Source organism: Podarcis tiliguerta (assembly GCF_965153285.1).
Source record: "Podarcis tiliguerta genome assembly, chromosome: 6".
NCBI classification, from domain to species: domain Eukaryota; kingdom Metazoa; phylum Chordata; class Lepidosauria; order Squamata; family Lacertidae; genus Podarcis; species Podarcis tiliguerta.
Window position 1 is genome coordinate 43,252,058 of NC_139539.1, and position 15,136 is coordinate 43,267,193.

General features: G+C 43.8%; 1 protein-coding gene across 3 annotated transcripts; it reads left to right on the forward strand.

The window, feature by feature from the left end:
* The first annotated feature begins 3,200 nt into the window (after positions 1-3,200).
* Positions 3,201-13,434, forward strand: LOC310680038 (triggering receptor expressed on myeloid cells 2-like). 3 transcript variants are annotated; one of them, XM_083446150.1, is made up of 5 exons: positions 3,201-3,385; positions 5,940-6,284; positions 7,604-7,658; positions 11,901-12,067; positions 13,011-13,434. In XM_083446150.1, exons 1-5 carry the CDS (start codon positions 3,343-3,345, stop codon positions 13,013-13,015), a joined length of 615 nt encoding a protein of 204 aa, XP_083302276.1. In that variant the 5' UTR covers positions 3,201-3,342; the 3' UTR covers positions 13,016-13,434. The 3 variants fall into 3 exon arrangements, with proteins under 3 accessions (XP_083302276.1, XP_083302275.1, XP_083302277.1); XM_083446151.1 differs by having other exon boundaries at positions 3,238-3,385; positions 5,943-6,284; positions 13,011-13,400; XM_083446149.1 differs by lacking the exon at positions 13,011-13,434 and having other exon boundaries at positions 3,232-3,385; positions 11,901-12,236.
* The last annotated feature ends 1,702 nt before the right edge of the window (positions 13,435-15,136 follow it).

The window sequence follows — 15,136 nt, forward strand, 5'->3', positions numbered from 1 at the left end:
CCCAGACAGAATGTAAGATGTGCAACTGGCCTGGAGCTCTGTGGAAACAAGTGCAGCTAATTTGCAGAAACAAAATGCACCAGCCTGGTTCATCTGTCTAGAGACCCTCCGAGCAGTGATGCTCTAAACCCAAGCAGGGGAAGGGGCAGTGGCACTTAAGGCACTGGGTGATGGAGGCACAAAAGCAACACACACTGTACACAGTTGCTGTGAGGTGTGAGTCATTAAACCTTCTTACACAAGCACACCCACAGAGTACAGCTGTGAAAAGAGGCAACCAAGGAGAAGTGGCAGGAATGCGTAGGGTATTTGCAGATGCAAGCAGACAAGAGGAACTGCTAAACAAAGCAAAGAGCAGGCAAGGATCATGGGGGACAAAAGAGGAACAGGAACTACAGTTCCCAAGTTTGTCAACACCCAGCTCCCAGAAAGCACCATCAAAGGTTAACACAAAAGGTTAACACCATCAAAGGTTAACACAAAATGCCCCTTATTTTCCTGAGGAACTGAGATGCTAAATTCAATGATGACAAAACTTAAGAGGGCCCTCTAATGCCAGTCTGGTTTTAGGAAATAAGATGCTATGGTGCCAACCTTGTGTGGCATTGCCTCATATCAGGAACACAGAGACTATGCCCAACACAAAAAGATATGATTTGCAGGTATCCACAAAGCCTTACCAATCATCATCGATGGCACGCACTCAAGCCTGTTAGAATCATAGAATCATAGAATCATAGAGTTGGAAGAGACCACAAGGGTCATCGAGTCCAACCCCCTGCCAAGCAGGAAACACCATCAGAGCACTCCTGACATATGGTTGTCAAGCCTCTGCTTAAAGACCTCCAAAGAAGGAGACTCCACCACACTCCTTGGCAGCAAATTCCACTGTCGAACAGCTCTTACTGTCAGGAAGTTCTTCCTAATGTTTAGGTGGAATCTTCTTTCTTGTAGTTTGTATCCATTGCTCCGTGTCCGCTTCTCTGGAGCAGCAGAAAACAACCTTTCTCCCTCCTCTATGTGACATCCTTTTATATATTTGAACATGGCTATCATATCACCCCTTAACCTCCTCTTCTCCAGGCTAAACATGCCCAGCTCCCTTAGCCGATCCTCATAAGGCATTGTTTCCAGGCCTTTGACCATTTTGGTTGCCCTCCTCTGTACACGTTCTAGTTTGTCAGTGTCCTTCTTGAACTGTGGTGCCCAGAACTGGACGCAGTACTCCAGGTGAGGTCTGACCAGAGCAGAATACAGTGGCACTATAACTTCCCTTGATCTAGATGCTATACTCCTATTGATGCAGCCCAGAATTGCATTGGCTTTTTTAGCTGCCGCGTCACACTGTTGGCTCATGTTAAGTTTGTGGTCAACCAAGACTCCTAGATCCTTTTCACATGTACTGCTCTCAAGCCAGGTGTCACCCATCTTGTATTTGTGCCTCTCATTTTTTTTGCCCAAGTGCAATACTTTACATTTCTCCCTGTTAAAATTCATCTTGTTTGTTTTGGCCCAGTTCTCTAATCTGTCAAGGTCGTTTTGAAGTGTGATCCTGTCTTCTGGGGTGTTAGCCACCCCTCCCAGTTTGGTGTCATCTGCAAATTTGATCAGGATGCCCTTGAGTCCATCATCCAAGTCGTTGATAAAGATGTTGAATAAGACCGGGCCCAAGACAGAACCCTGTGGCACCCCACTAGTCACTCTTCTCCAGGATGAAGAGGAACCATTGATGAGCACCCTTTGGGTCCGGTCAGTCAGCCAGTTACAAATCCACTGAGTGGTAGCATAGTCAAGACCGCATTTGTTCACTTCTTTAAAGATATGGAGTGCACTTCTGCCACCCTCATGTGTGTAAGAAATTGCTCTCAGGATCTCATATCTGTAGTATTCTCTGTTTTGTCCAATTATATGTGCACAGACTGTGTACCTAACAAGTGAACCCAGTGCAATAAGTATAACACACACTGAATCAGGTTCACTTATATAACCTGTGAACCTGGCTATCAGTTGCAGATTTCAAGAACTTGCACAAATCTTTGCAAATTGCCAAGGAAGTCAATGGGACTTCGGTGTGCATCAGCAATGATGAGCAGGCATGGGTTGTGGCTGGGGGTCCATGCCTATCATCATGACTTCCTCTTCTGAGACAGCTGTCCCTCTCCCGCTTTCAAGTTCTAGGTAACCAATTTATACCAGCTGCCATTCAGATTTTTCAAGCTAAAGTGTCATCCCAGCTACTTTTTGGGATCCCAATATGGATACAAGCATATAATAGTGATTTAAATAAAATACACTCAAGTTTCTTCGGGCTCCCAAATTCAATGAGTATGAGACAATGTGTGCAGAATTAGGTATACACATGATGGAATATGGGGCGTGGACTAGCACTATAAAATACTGGCCACATTGCCATTTTTGTTCCCAACCTTCAAGTATGCTTTCCGATTTACCTAAGGACTCCTATAAATCCAGATGGCTCCAACTCCTACATAGCAGAATTAGATCTACTGTACTGATATTGACTTGGAATTATTGCATAATTCTATTATTGCATAATTCTAGTGAGCAATATATTTATCGCAATATCCAAATTAGATTAAGGGGTATTGAAAAACAAAACATTGAGTCAGCTGCTCCCCCTAAGTTCTATGGTTTAAATTCAACTGATAACAGGATCACTTATATCTCAAAGTTAATAATTCCAGCCCATTTCCCCCTCAGATTTTGTTAAGGGCAGATATTTAAACATCCCTAGAAATGATAGACATTGAGGATGTTATTTGAATGTGCCAGACATTGTAGAACATATTCTTTTCTACTGTCCACTGCACAACCAGCTACATAAACACATGTTATGCCCCTTTTTGGGTAGTTAAACATCATGGCACAATGAAAATATCAGATTCCACCTGTCTGATATTAACCTGGAGGTAACTACAAGGGTGATTGAGTTACTGTTGATAGTATCTCTTAGAGTGGTAAATGACGCAGTTTAGCAGGAAGACACTCCAATAAAAAATTCTGTTACTATATATCTTCTATGGCTGCTTCTTTGTTTAAATTTTCGTATATGGATGTTTTAAGATGGTCTATATCTGTAATGCCTAATAAAGGTTTGGAGAAAGAAAACTGTCAGGTTCTAGATCCCTCTCCCTGGCATAGCACTGCTGATCCCTACATTTTCAGTACATTTTGCTGGTGTATTGCTTAATCCACAACAGAGAGTGACAGATGTTCCTCTTCTGTGTCCTTTGTGTCTAGTAAGGCAAAAAAATTGCCGTTGTGCAAGACTCTGTTTTCATCTTTACTTGCGAATCTTCTCTCTTTATCTGCTGGAGTGAGATGGAGAACTTTGTGCATCTGATCTTCTTGGTCTCCTTGTCAGGTATGAGATTTAGAATCCTATGCTGGTTGGATAAGCGGGTGATAAGCAGGCTATAGGAACAGATTATAGTATGAATGGGTCAGATAAGGACTGGGTTGATATGCATGCATGATGCTGAAGGCAAGGCACAATTGATCCAGCTGAAAACAAGCTATCTGAACTAAGAAACTTTTTACTGAAATGTCATTCTTAATTTGCCAAGCACCAGTGGTACATCTTGCTTGCTTCTGCTGTCTCCATGTGGCACGCTTTGCAAATTGCATTGAATGGGATAATGGGCTAGGGATAGTGTGTATGGAAAGTTATGTCCACAGTGCAAGAGACTGAGCTAAAGGAGTCTGTTGGGTCTGTCCTCTGGCTGTATAGACCCAACATTCTATCATTCTGTACAGCAGATGCAAGATTACGAAAACCTCAAACTGTGATCAGCCAAAGGGCAAAGCAGAAGCACTCTGTGCTAGATGATAACATAAGGAAAACCTGGATATATCAAGCCAGAGGCCAACTAGTCCAGCGTCTTGTTCTCACAATGGCAAACCAGATGCCTATGCTAACGCTACAACAGTGGAAGCTGAAAAAAGCCATCATGGCTATTAGCCACTGATAGCCTTATCCTCCATGATATTTATGCTTACTTTTATTTATTTATCCATTTGCTCCACTTGCTTGCATGCTTGTTTCACATCCCACTATATTTGGTGGGTGCAGAGCAGTTTACAGCAGCTTATCTAAATGTTTGTACCCTCCTCTTTGCCACAGGGGAGGGCTGAAAATGGGCAAGGAATGGGGTAGCGATGAGATAAGAAACACTTGAATCATGACTGGATGTGTTTAGCAAAAATCTTTGTGTGGACCAGAAACAGTAGTTAAAAACAGTCATTGGAGGCTGTGATTTTAAGGGATGGCGATGTGGAGGGGATGCTAAACCCTTTCTCATCCAGCCATTTCTCTTCTCAATCCTCCCCTCCACTATTTTTCACCTCTAAGGAGAACATAACACACACACTACTAAAGGTTACCAATGTGCAAAATATACATCATTCTGCAAGGGAATGAAAAGGGCCAATACATGTACAGATTATTATTGATTGCAAGGGAGTTGCACTGGTGTGAACACAACCTTTCAAAGCTGCAACAAGAGGCATTCTGGACCATGAAGCAACATGAAACTGTTTCTTCAGGCAGCAGATTCCATTTTTCCCTGTCCCAGCTCAGAAAAGGGGTTGAAGGCGATTCTGAATTCAACTGCAAAAATCTCTAAGAAATTTCCTTATGCAGTAGAATCACCCGTGTCAAAAAAAGACGCACTAGAAAGAGCTCCTCTGTCTATATCGATAGATTTCCTTCTCTCAAAATTGGTTGCTAAATCATAGAACTGTGGAGCTGAAAGGGACCGCAAGGGTTGGATAATCCAAACTTGCAATGCAGACAGAGAACTCTTCCAAAAGACCTGTTTGTTGAGCATTCATCCCAATTTGTTGCACAAATTTGCACAGAGGTTGTACAATGTTATATTGAGCATGCATCCTGATTTGTTTGTGTGGAGGTTATATGACATCACCAAACATCACCATTATGCCACACTTTGCATTACATTTCCCCATTATTTTTCTAACTCCCCCAAATCTGCGGGTTTCAGGGAGAGGATTTGTTCTGCCAGACCATCAAATCCACTTTGATTGCTCAACCTAACTTTCCCACCGTATGACTGAATCATACCCACAAAATAGTGTCAGACTGGAAGCAGCCTCAGCCTGCTCTTCCGCAATCCCCATATTGCACCACTCTGGAGCAGGACTTAAGGCAGAGGCAGCATGCGTGAGTCACATCTGACCAAATCATACTTTACATTACTCATTCTTTTTTAAAATGTGCTTAAGCTAGCCATTTTTATTTTGAACAAGAAGCAGATTTGTGGGCTTCTGATCCTGAATTTATTCCTGGTCCAAAGTGACAGCCTGCTGCATATTGCCCCCACCAGCTGCTTTGTGCCACCGTAAGTAAAGTTAACAGCACTTGGGGGGGGGGGGGATAAACAGCCACAGGAGAAGGAGAAATTTTAGCCGGAAAGCAGCATGGGGCCTGACCTAGATCAGGAACATGTTCTGGATTAAGGCCCCACACAGCTGCTGCTCCTTCAAACAAAAATGCCCAGCTTAAGCAAGATTTTTTTTAAAAAAATGTAAAAAAGCATAACAATGTTTTTAATAGGTCTTAGACCTGGCTCCAAGGTCTCGCATCTATTAAAACAGCCCAGTAATCTTCCCACCAGTGATGCAGAGACTTCAGAGACCTCAAGGTTTGGTACAAACTGAATTTTGAAGAGTGGTTGACTAAAGCAATTTGCAAGCAAATCAGCTGGGGTGTGGGTGGGCGGATTTGCCTTCTTACATTGAGGGATCTCCTCCCCATTTATGCAGGTTATGTATATTGTAAGCTACATATACCTGAGCAATGTGGGTGGGGCTCTGGATGATGTGGCCCCAGGGCTGTAATATGGTCACCTCCCATTACAAAAATGGAAGTATGAATCCAACCCTTCTCTCCTTCCTAGAAGCATACGCGACTGAGGATGTTCCAACGGTGTATGGTGTCGAAGGAGAGCCCATCACCATCAATTGCACTTACAACCCCAAGGAGAACCAGTGGAGAAAGAAAAGTTGGTGCAAGCACATCAGTGAGATGTCATGTCAAAATATTGTCAGCGCCCGGCGTTTTTGGATGCCGTTCCTCAAAGAAAGGAATGGCAGCACTGCCATTGCTGACAACATCCAGAAGGGGATTCTCACAGTGACCATTGACCCATTCCAGAAAGAGGATGCTGGTTTGTATCAGTGCAAGACGGAATTCTTGGGGCTTACGAATATCCTGCAGAAAGTGAAGGTGGAAGTTCTGACAGGTAAGTCCCACCAGGGTCTTTAATCAGCTGTAAGCCTTGCCTTCTAAATAGTCATGTCTATGATACAAAATTATGACCCCAAATAAGATATTAGACCCACTATACAAAGCCATGATTAAAGCAGGCACAGGCGTAAACCTCTTGCTCAGCACAAAGGAGGATGAGGAAGAGCTTTTTTCTCACTCTTCTTGTATAGCCTTCCCCAGTGCTTTTTTTCGGGGGGGGGGGGACTCAGGGGTATAAACATTTTGTGAATCTTAGTTTGGTCTCTTTGAGGGGCAGTATTTCAATATGAGTAGGAAAACGAGAGTACCTCTGAACATTTTTTAAAGAAAAAAAGCACTGGCCTTCCCTATTTCAACAAAGATGGAAGACTTAAGCTACAGAGCAATGTCCTTAAGGCTGCAGTCTACACACTTAGGGTACTTACCTGGGAGTAAGTTCCATTGAGAACAATGAGGCTTACTTCCAAGTAGAGATGTATAGGGTTCCACTCCTAGTCCAAAACCTACAAGTGGTCTTTGGGCTCAGCTATACTGTTGCTTAATGGGGATAGTTAGCTTCCTGTGCCTCCATTAATTCTGTGTTGCCTGAATGCCATTCTTCTCCAAATTACTGTCTTCTCATCTTTCTCTCTTCCTCAATCTGGATTTTCTAATACCTTCTCCTTTTTGGAGTATCCCTGGCATGCAAAAATCCAGGCTGAGAGAGAGAGAGGAAAGCAGTGGTTTGGAGAACATCCTGTGACCAACAGTGAATTGATGGAGGTACAGGGAAACTTGCTATCCACAATGAGCAACAGTATGGATGAGCCCGTCATGTGTTTATTCCTGGTTGCAACAGCGGCCTGCTCTTAATCATTGCCTTGGGTAAAGGAGCGGAAGGTAAATAGGGATTTACTCCGATCAATCTCTGACTGATTTGCAGTTGACTCTGACTGATTTGCAGTTGATAGACAATTGGAGTCAGAAATCCTTGCTCAACAGCAGCAGCAACAACAACAACAACAACAACTAGAAAAAGCTTTCCTCCTCTGTACAAAGTTGCTGGGAAAACAAGTCTTGGGAGAAAACCAAGAGTGGATTTATTGTGTGAAAGGACTAAAAAAAAAAGAATTTAGCACCAATCCCAAATCCCTGGGCAGAGCATATGCTCAGATGTACCTTGCTCCTTAATTCTTAACACATGTCCACTTGCCTGGGCCAGTATTCTGCACCAGCTGTGATTGGTGGACCTCATGATTCTGGTAAAAAATCTGCCCACCACTGCCTTAAGATGTTCTTATTTTGCCAGCTAAATTGCTGTGTTTCTGCCACCAGGTCTATGGGAGACTGAGGCACCTGAGGAGCCCAGAGCAGTGCACAGCATCTCCAGGTAAATCTGTACATTTGTTTTATTGGTAAGCCTCAGGCATCTTGTCATATATGCAAATAAATATATGCATATACAAATATTTTGCCTATATGCAAATATCTACCCTGTCCTTCTGTGAGAAGTACTCTCAAGGGACTCAGCTATACAGCTGCAAATATAACATTTTAAGTGCATTATACAAATGTGACGCTAGATGGCACCGATGAGATAATGGCAAACTCCATATATATTTTAAAACATTTTTTAAAAAAAAAAAAATCACAGTGTTTTTTTATATCTGTGTGGATTCAGCCAAGGTGGCTTACATGGCAAAATCTGAATAAAAAGCAAGTTGAAATGAATAATAACCATTAGAACACAAAAATAACAGCAGCGCAGGAAACATCTCAGCACAGACCTAAACTTCATCAGCTCGAGGCTGGGGGGGGGGGGGGGGAGCTGGAATGAATAAATCCCATGCCAAGCTACTCTGGTATGGGGAGTGCACAGCAGGTGTTTAAGTAGCAAGCTTGGCAGTTCTTACTATAGATAGGATACAAATACAGTCAAATTTGAAGCCTGGTTTTTGATTAAGGGAATTTAGGTTCTTTCCCACAGATAGTTTGTGAAGCCATGTGTGCATGGCATTAGCCACAATCCATGTCTATCCTGCAGATTAATGAGAAGTGCTGCATTTTGTTGTGCTTCCCCTCCAAACCAGCTTCGATCTGATCTGAAAATGTTAAGACGTATTAAGACATCCCCACACACTGGTGTGGGTAGACAGTGAGTGACTTGGAAGCACATCCAGCCATTTTGAGGTGTATAATAACATGCAGGTACTTTTTCAGGCCTGGGACGCGGGTGGCACTGTGGGTAAAACCTCAGGGGTAAACCCATGCTGATTGCATGGTCGGTGGTTCAAATCCCCGCGGCGGGGTGAGCTCCCGTCGTTCGGTCCCAGCTCCTGCCCACCTAGCACTTCGAAAGCACCCTTAAGTGCAAGTAGATAAATAGGTACCCCTTTATAGCGGGAAGGTAAACGGCGTTTCTGTGTGCTGCGCTGGTGCTGGCTCGCCAAAGCAGCTTCGTCACGCTGGCCACGTGACCCGGAAGTGTCTTCGGACGGCGCAGGCTCACGGCCTCTTGAGCGAGATGAGCACGCAACCCTAGAGTAGGACACAACTGGCCCGTACGGGCAGGGGTACCTTTACCTTTTACTTTTTCAGGCAAGGGATGGAGGAGGTAAGCAACCTTGCTGCATTTTAAGTTGGCAATGTGCACACAGCACATTGATGAAACTTGATGGCAGAGATGAGAGACAGATATAATGGCTTTAATAGACTTACATCCTTCCTTGGGACTTAATCACTTTTTGGTCCAGCAGGTTTTTAGGTGGCAATGTGTATAAATCAATTAGTGGTGGTCTAACCTTGCTGGATTTTGGAGATCTCTCTGCTCGTTCTGGTGAGTGAGAGGTACCAGATTCCTGCCCTGTTGGTTTCACTGTAGGAAGGCAATAGCTTCCTTCACAATCTTGAGTGTCAAACATGTCTCCAAGGAAAGGTGAGGGCATACAAGCACATGGACTATAGGAAGTTAGTAGAGTAGATGCCGCACCTCACCTCACTGAGCCTGGGCCTGTTCCTGTTCAACATGTAGGCTGCAAAAAAATAAAATAATAATAATAATAATAGTCATGGAGCAAAGCACCCCATCCAGCTAAACTGCAGGGGATTCTAAGGACTCAGGTGTGTTTCCAATCCTTGGAATTAGATTTGCCTGACCATCTCTTAAGAAATTACCCTAATCATCATCTCACCCCTGTGTTGCAGAAGGGAAAATGTATTCAAGGCCCTATTGAACCTTGTATTTCCTTGGAGATTTCCGATTCTCTGCATCCTCCCCTCTTCTTGACTGGCACATCTCACCAGGGATATGCAAGATGATTCTGACATAGAAATTACCCATTCTCATTACAGCTCCTACACTTGTGTTGCTAGCAAGTGACAAAGGGTGGGCTCAAATAAATCTGCTAAATGTGATTACCTTGAGCATAATTCACTGGGACTCTTCAGCTGTGACATCTCAGGAGTGATTCAGCTGTTATTTGCCCATGTAAGGCACAAACAGACATGCTGGTGGCAGATTCCAAGCCAGGCCTATAAAGCAAGGCAGCGGGGGAGATTTAAAGCACAGTATGAGGAGGCAGGAGGAGAAAGCTAACTCCATCCCTCTCCTATGCTTTCCTGATGAAACTTGAATTAATGCAATGCTTCATACTAGGGGTAGCCAATATGTCATAGAATCATGAGTTGGAAGGCACCCTGAGGGTCATCTAGTCCAACCCCTTGCAATGCAGGATTCTCTATTAATGCACATCCAACCTCTGCTTAAAAATGCCAAGGAAGGGGAGTCCACCACCTTCTGGAGAAATGTGTTCCACAGCTCTTACTATCAAAAAGTTCTTCCTAATGTTAAGTCAGAATCTCCTTTCTTGTAACTTGAATCCATTGGTCCGAGTCTTACCCTGAAGAACAGGAGAAGACAAGCTTTCTCCGTCTTCCAATGTGTCTGCCCTTTTAGATAGTTGAAGGTGGCCATCATATCTCCTATTAGTCTCCTCTAAACATACCCAATTCCCTCAACCGTTCCTAAGGCTTGTTGTTGGACTACAACTCCCATCAGCCCCAGCCAGGATGGTGGGAATTGTAGTCCAACAGAGCACCATATTGGCTACCCCAGCGTTGAAAAATGATCTGGAAACTTCAGCTGGTCCAAAATAGGGCAGCAAGATTATTGTGAACAGGCTGAAATGGTGACATTATGCCAGTGCTTTGCTATCTGCACTGACTTCCAGCCTATTTCAAGGCTCAGTTCAAAGGTCTGGTATGACTTTTGAATAGCTTGCAGCCAGGGTACCTGAGGGAACAACTCTCATATACCTGTCTGCATGCTAAAATAATATCCAGAGGCCCTTCTCCACCTGCCCACCCCAACCCCATTAGGCCAGGCAGGAAGACAGGACCCTTTCAGTGGTAGCCCCCTACTTGTGGAAAGCCCTCCTCAGCAGGGCTCACTTGACACCTACATTGTGGTTTTTACTGTATCTGGATAAGGCCTCTTTATTTCCCCAGGCTTTTCAGTTTTAAAAGCATGTTTTGGGTACTTTTTCAGATCTTCGGAACTATTGGTTTTAGTTTAAAGTTGTTTTAACTGCTGTTTGATTTCATATTTTTATAATATTTTTATATTTTATTAGGTGTGGGTGTTTTAAATGTACACCATCCAAAGAAATTACTGTTAATGGATGGTATGAAAACGCTGTAAATTAAGTGCTTTTTAACTATTTCCATACTGGTGGGAATTCTTTCCTGTTATAGCCTCCGCCCCTAAAGTCAGAAAAGTTAGCTTTTAAAAAAACTGCTGGGGTACTGGTAGGGGAAAGGTTCGGCCCCCGCACCCAATCCATGCTCCCCTGCTTTATAGGGATTTGTCAGGAACCCAGTCTTGACACTCGGGATTGATGCCATCATGTGTACTTTGGCCCTTAGAGAACAGAATATTTCCAGTCTCTGTAGGAAGAGTTTCCACCCTTCATTAGGCTTCCATGTGGAATGCAAACTCTTGGCAGCAAAATGAATTTTATACTTGCCAAAAGCTATGTTAAACAAATGGAACTCGACAGGAGGAACATTTTCAAAACACAATGAACTGTGAAGGAAGGCAAAAGCACCTCATAAATCTAGCCAAGCTAAAAAATCTTAACTTTCCTCTTCCATGTGAATGTTAAGACCCTCAGTTCCATATCCCACTTCTTCTTTTTTCCATGGAGCTCCATGTTCCATCCAGGATCAGACCAGCTTTGCTTCAGCAACACGGCTGCGTCACAATCCTTCAGACCGTGGCTGTGTACACATTGCCATCTTAAAGCACAGCCGGGTCATTCCTTTTCTCAATGCAAGAACTAAATCCTGTTGGGAGGGATGGAGTAACACATCATACACTATATTTCATAAGAAAGGACAGAATATATACGGATTGTGGCTAATGCCATGTGTACTCCATTTCCCAATGCAGCAGTGGTACCTCACTGAATGCTGAGTGAATGGCTGCAATGTAAAATAGCAACAGCCATGCCAAGCAACCCCGAGGGGCTCAATGGAGAAATGGATAAATTGTTTCCCCTCCTTTTCTTTATTATAATTCTTTTCACAATAAATTACCTGCTTCATGCCCTGTCACATTTGTATCTTTCCAAAGCACCCTGTCAGATGCTGAAGTCAATCTTCGCTTCCTTGTGGCTGGATTCTTGGGTTTCAAGCTCCTGGTTGCTGTAGTCATCTTGATCGCTGCCAAGAGCCAGTGCAGCAGACAGACAAAGGATGAGAGCCATGGAGAAAATGAGCACCAGCTCTTCCCAATCACAGGTGATGTCAGTACTCTGAGTGCAAGAGACTACTGAGAGCAGGGCTGCTGCAGAGGTCCTTTTTAAATGACTTCCACAGAACATGAATGGGGCTGGCCATATCTTGTACCAACCTAGTAGAATAGGGGATGTCAAGGTGAGTGCCTCACTGTTCTGTACCCTAGACCACCTAGCAGAGCATTTCGGGGGCATACAACCAGCTTACACAAGGAGCCAAAAATGCTAAGATGGGAGCCCAAATGTGTCTATTGTTTCCAGAAAGGTGAGTGCCTCCTTGAGCTGAGTTGCCTACGTCTAGTCTAGGCCTGAACTTAATGCAGCCCAGAATCACCTGTGACATCACAGAATTCTGGAGCCTGTTTTCAGTTAGTGTGCAGAGCTACCCACAATGCAAACAGCACACAATCTTGGATTTCTGCATTGCTTCCTTGAATCGTGGCTCTCCTGGTGGCTGCCTATTCTAGCCGTGTTTTTCAGTTGCCCCCTCCCACAGGTGATGGGTACATTCACAATACAAATTCATGACTTTCCACAATGAATCCTGATAACAAGTTCTGTGAAAATGCTATAAATTTGTTGAGAGACATCTAGCAATCAAGCCCTGTTGTGCCTTCTGGAAAAACCCATGGCATTGCTAACCCCAAAGTGGAAATAATGAGTCAGGAATTTAGTGTGATGCAATGGGCTTGTAGATCATGAGTTCTCTAAGTGACACATTTGAGGCATTGCTGTTTGTTCACAAGCTTTTAGAATGAATTGCTGTTTCATTCTCCTACTCCGCCACCCCAGTATTCCAACTGCAAATTCATTTCTTTAAAATGAAAGCTTGGTGTGCTGTATATTAAATAGAGAAGATAACTTCATGTGGTAGTAGTGACCTTGGGTTATATTTGGATGCATGCTTCGTTTAATTTCAAAGCACATATGTCTTTTCTCGTTTCCAGGCTAAAAGGAGAAGTTTGGCATAAATGGGATGTGATGGAAAGATGAATGAGTAAGAATTCAAAAATAGGTGCATAGAAATTGCTCCAACAGACAAGATGTGAAGGACATGCTTGCTTTATCCTGTGGCCTGTGCCCCATGACCAGTGCAAGGACTGTGGTGGTTCCATTTATAAAGCCAGATGTTGCTGTAGACAATAAAGAGTATCAGATGGATGCTCCGCCCAGAAGCACTTTTAATATTATCTTGAGAACAATCTGTATAGTGTAAGAATAAATATAAGAATGTACATCTCTTTCTCTAAGTTCTTTATGTTGCAAAGGAAGCATAACAATAATTACATGCAGAAAAAGAAAAGAATGGCTCACACAATATAAACTGCAAGAACTCAGATAATAAAAATAAATTGTAGTATGAACACATAATAGTTCCTTGAGTGAATTTGAAACTTAAGTATGAAAATTATGAGCATATGTAAAAAATTACCCCAAAGGTAACTGCTGCATTAGAGATGGAATTGGGGTTAGGTTGTACACTACATCAGACCCTCATGTTCATGGGCCATTTACGTACATGTGCCCAGAGACAAGATGTATCCTGCCACACCAGACTCACAATGGAATCCTGTTCATCTTTACTCAGAATTCCAAACCTAGAAATTTAACTTCTAGAGACTTTGGGGAGGGAGATGAACTCTGAAGAACACTTGCTCTAGCAAATCATGTTTACAATGCAATCCTGTGATGCAGTGATCTGAGAGTAAGTCACAGTGAACACAATAAAACTTGCTCCTGAGCAAACATGAATAGGAAAGCACTGTCACAAAACTTTAACAAGGCATCCCCAAGAGACAGGACCAGGGATGGTGAGCTGCCAGGGACAGGGACAGACAAACAGAGATGTCCCTGGTAACTTGGGAAGAATGAAGTACTTTGTCGGGATTTGGTAGAATCTTGGAAGCTTATTGATGCATGTTATAAAATATACATGTCTTGTCCACAACCTTGGTTCAAACCCCTTTCAAAGTCTTCAGGGCAAGGAGTCTGAAAGGTCAGGTCCATTGAATGTGGTGAACAGGGCAGCCCTACCATTAGATAGAGTGAGGCAGCCACCTTAGGCAGAAGCTGGGGGAGAGAAACTTTATCCTGGCCTTTGACACCTAACATATGACCACCCTGTTATTAGGTTGGAAGGGCAGGTCAGTAATCGAGTAAATCAGCAGCACTAAAGATTTCCACTTCTCATGGTCAACTTAGGTCTTTTTGATACCTGGGTGAGGAACACTTCAACCAAATCAAAAGTTGACACAGATATCCACAAATATCATGCTGAGCACCAACCTAGACCACTGGTACCAAAACGTATGAGAAACTACCCTACTGGAAAAGTTAACCAACAAACTCAAACTAGTAAGGGGACAAGCTATGGAGGATGCCTTCACCCCAGTGTCGTTCCCCTTTATTACCTACACAGCACAAGACAATGACCTATCCCACCCACCAACAGCATACAAATCAATATGGCTAACCTGACCCAACACCCTGGCCCACCTCCCTCACACAAATAAGCCACACCACAATCAACTAAACATAACCAACCAAGCTTGGGAACCCCTAACCTCTCACAATATCAATAAACACAAATAAATACATAAACAACCTACCCATGTGATGCTGACACAAACCCTCCTACAATAGAACAAAATAACAATGTCCCCATCTCTCTCCCCACTCCCCTTTTACCCAACTGCAAGATGTCTATGACAAAAATTTAGGTACCCCTGCCCGTACGGGCCAGTCTTGACAGACTCTAGGGTTGTGCGCCCATCTCACTCAAGAGGCCGGGGGCCAGCGCTGTCCGGAGACACTTCCGGGTCACGTATCCAGCGTGACATTGCTGCTCTGGCGAGCCAGAGCCGCACACGGAAACGCCGTTTACCTTCCCGCTAGTAAGCGGTCCCTATTTATCTACTTGCACCCAGGGGTGCTTTCGAACTGCTAGGTTGGCAGGCGCTGGGACCGAGCAATGGGAGCGCACCCCGCTGCGGGGATTCGAACCGCCGACCTTTCGATCGGCAAGCCCTAGGCGCTGAGGCTTTTACCCACAGCGCCACCCGCGTCCCTCTCA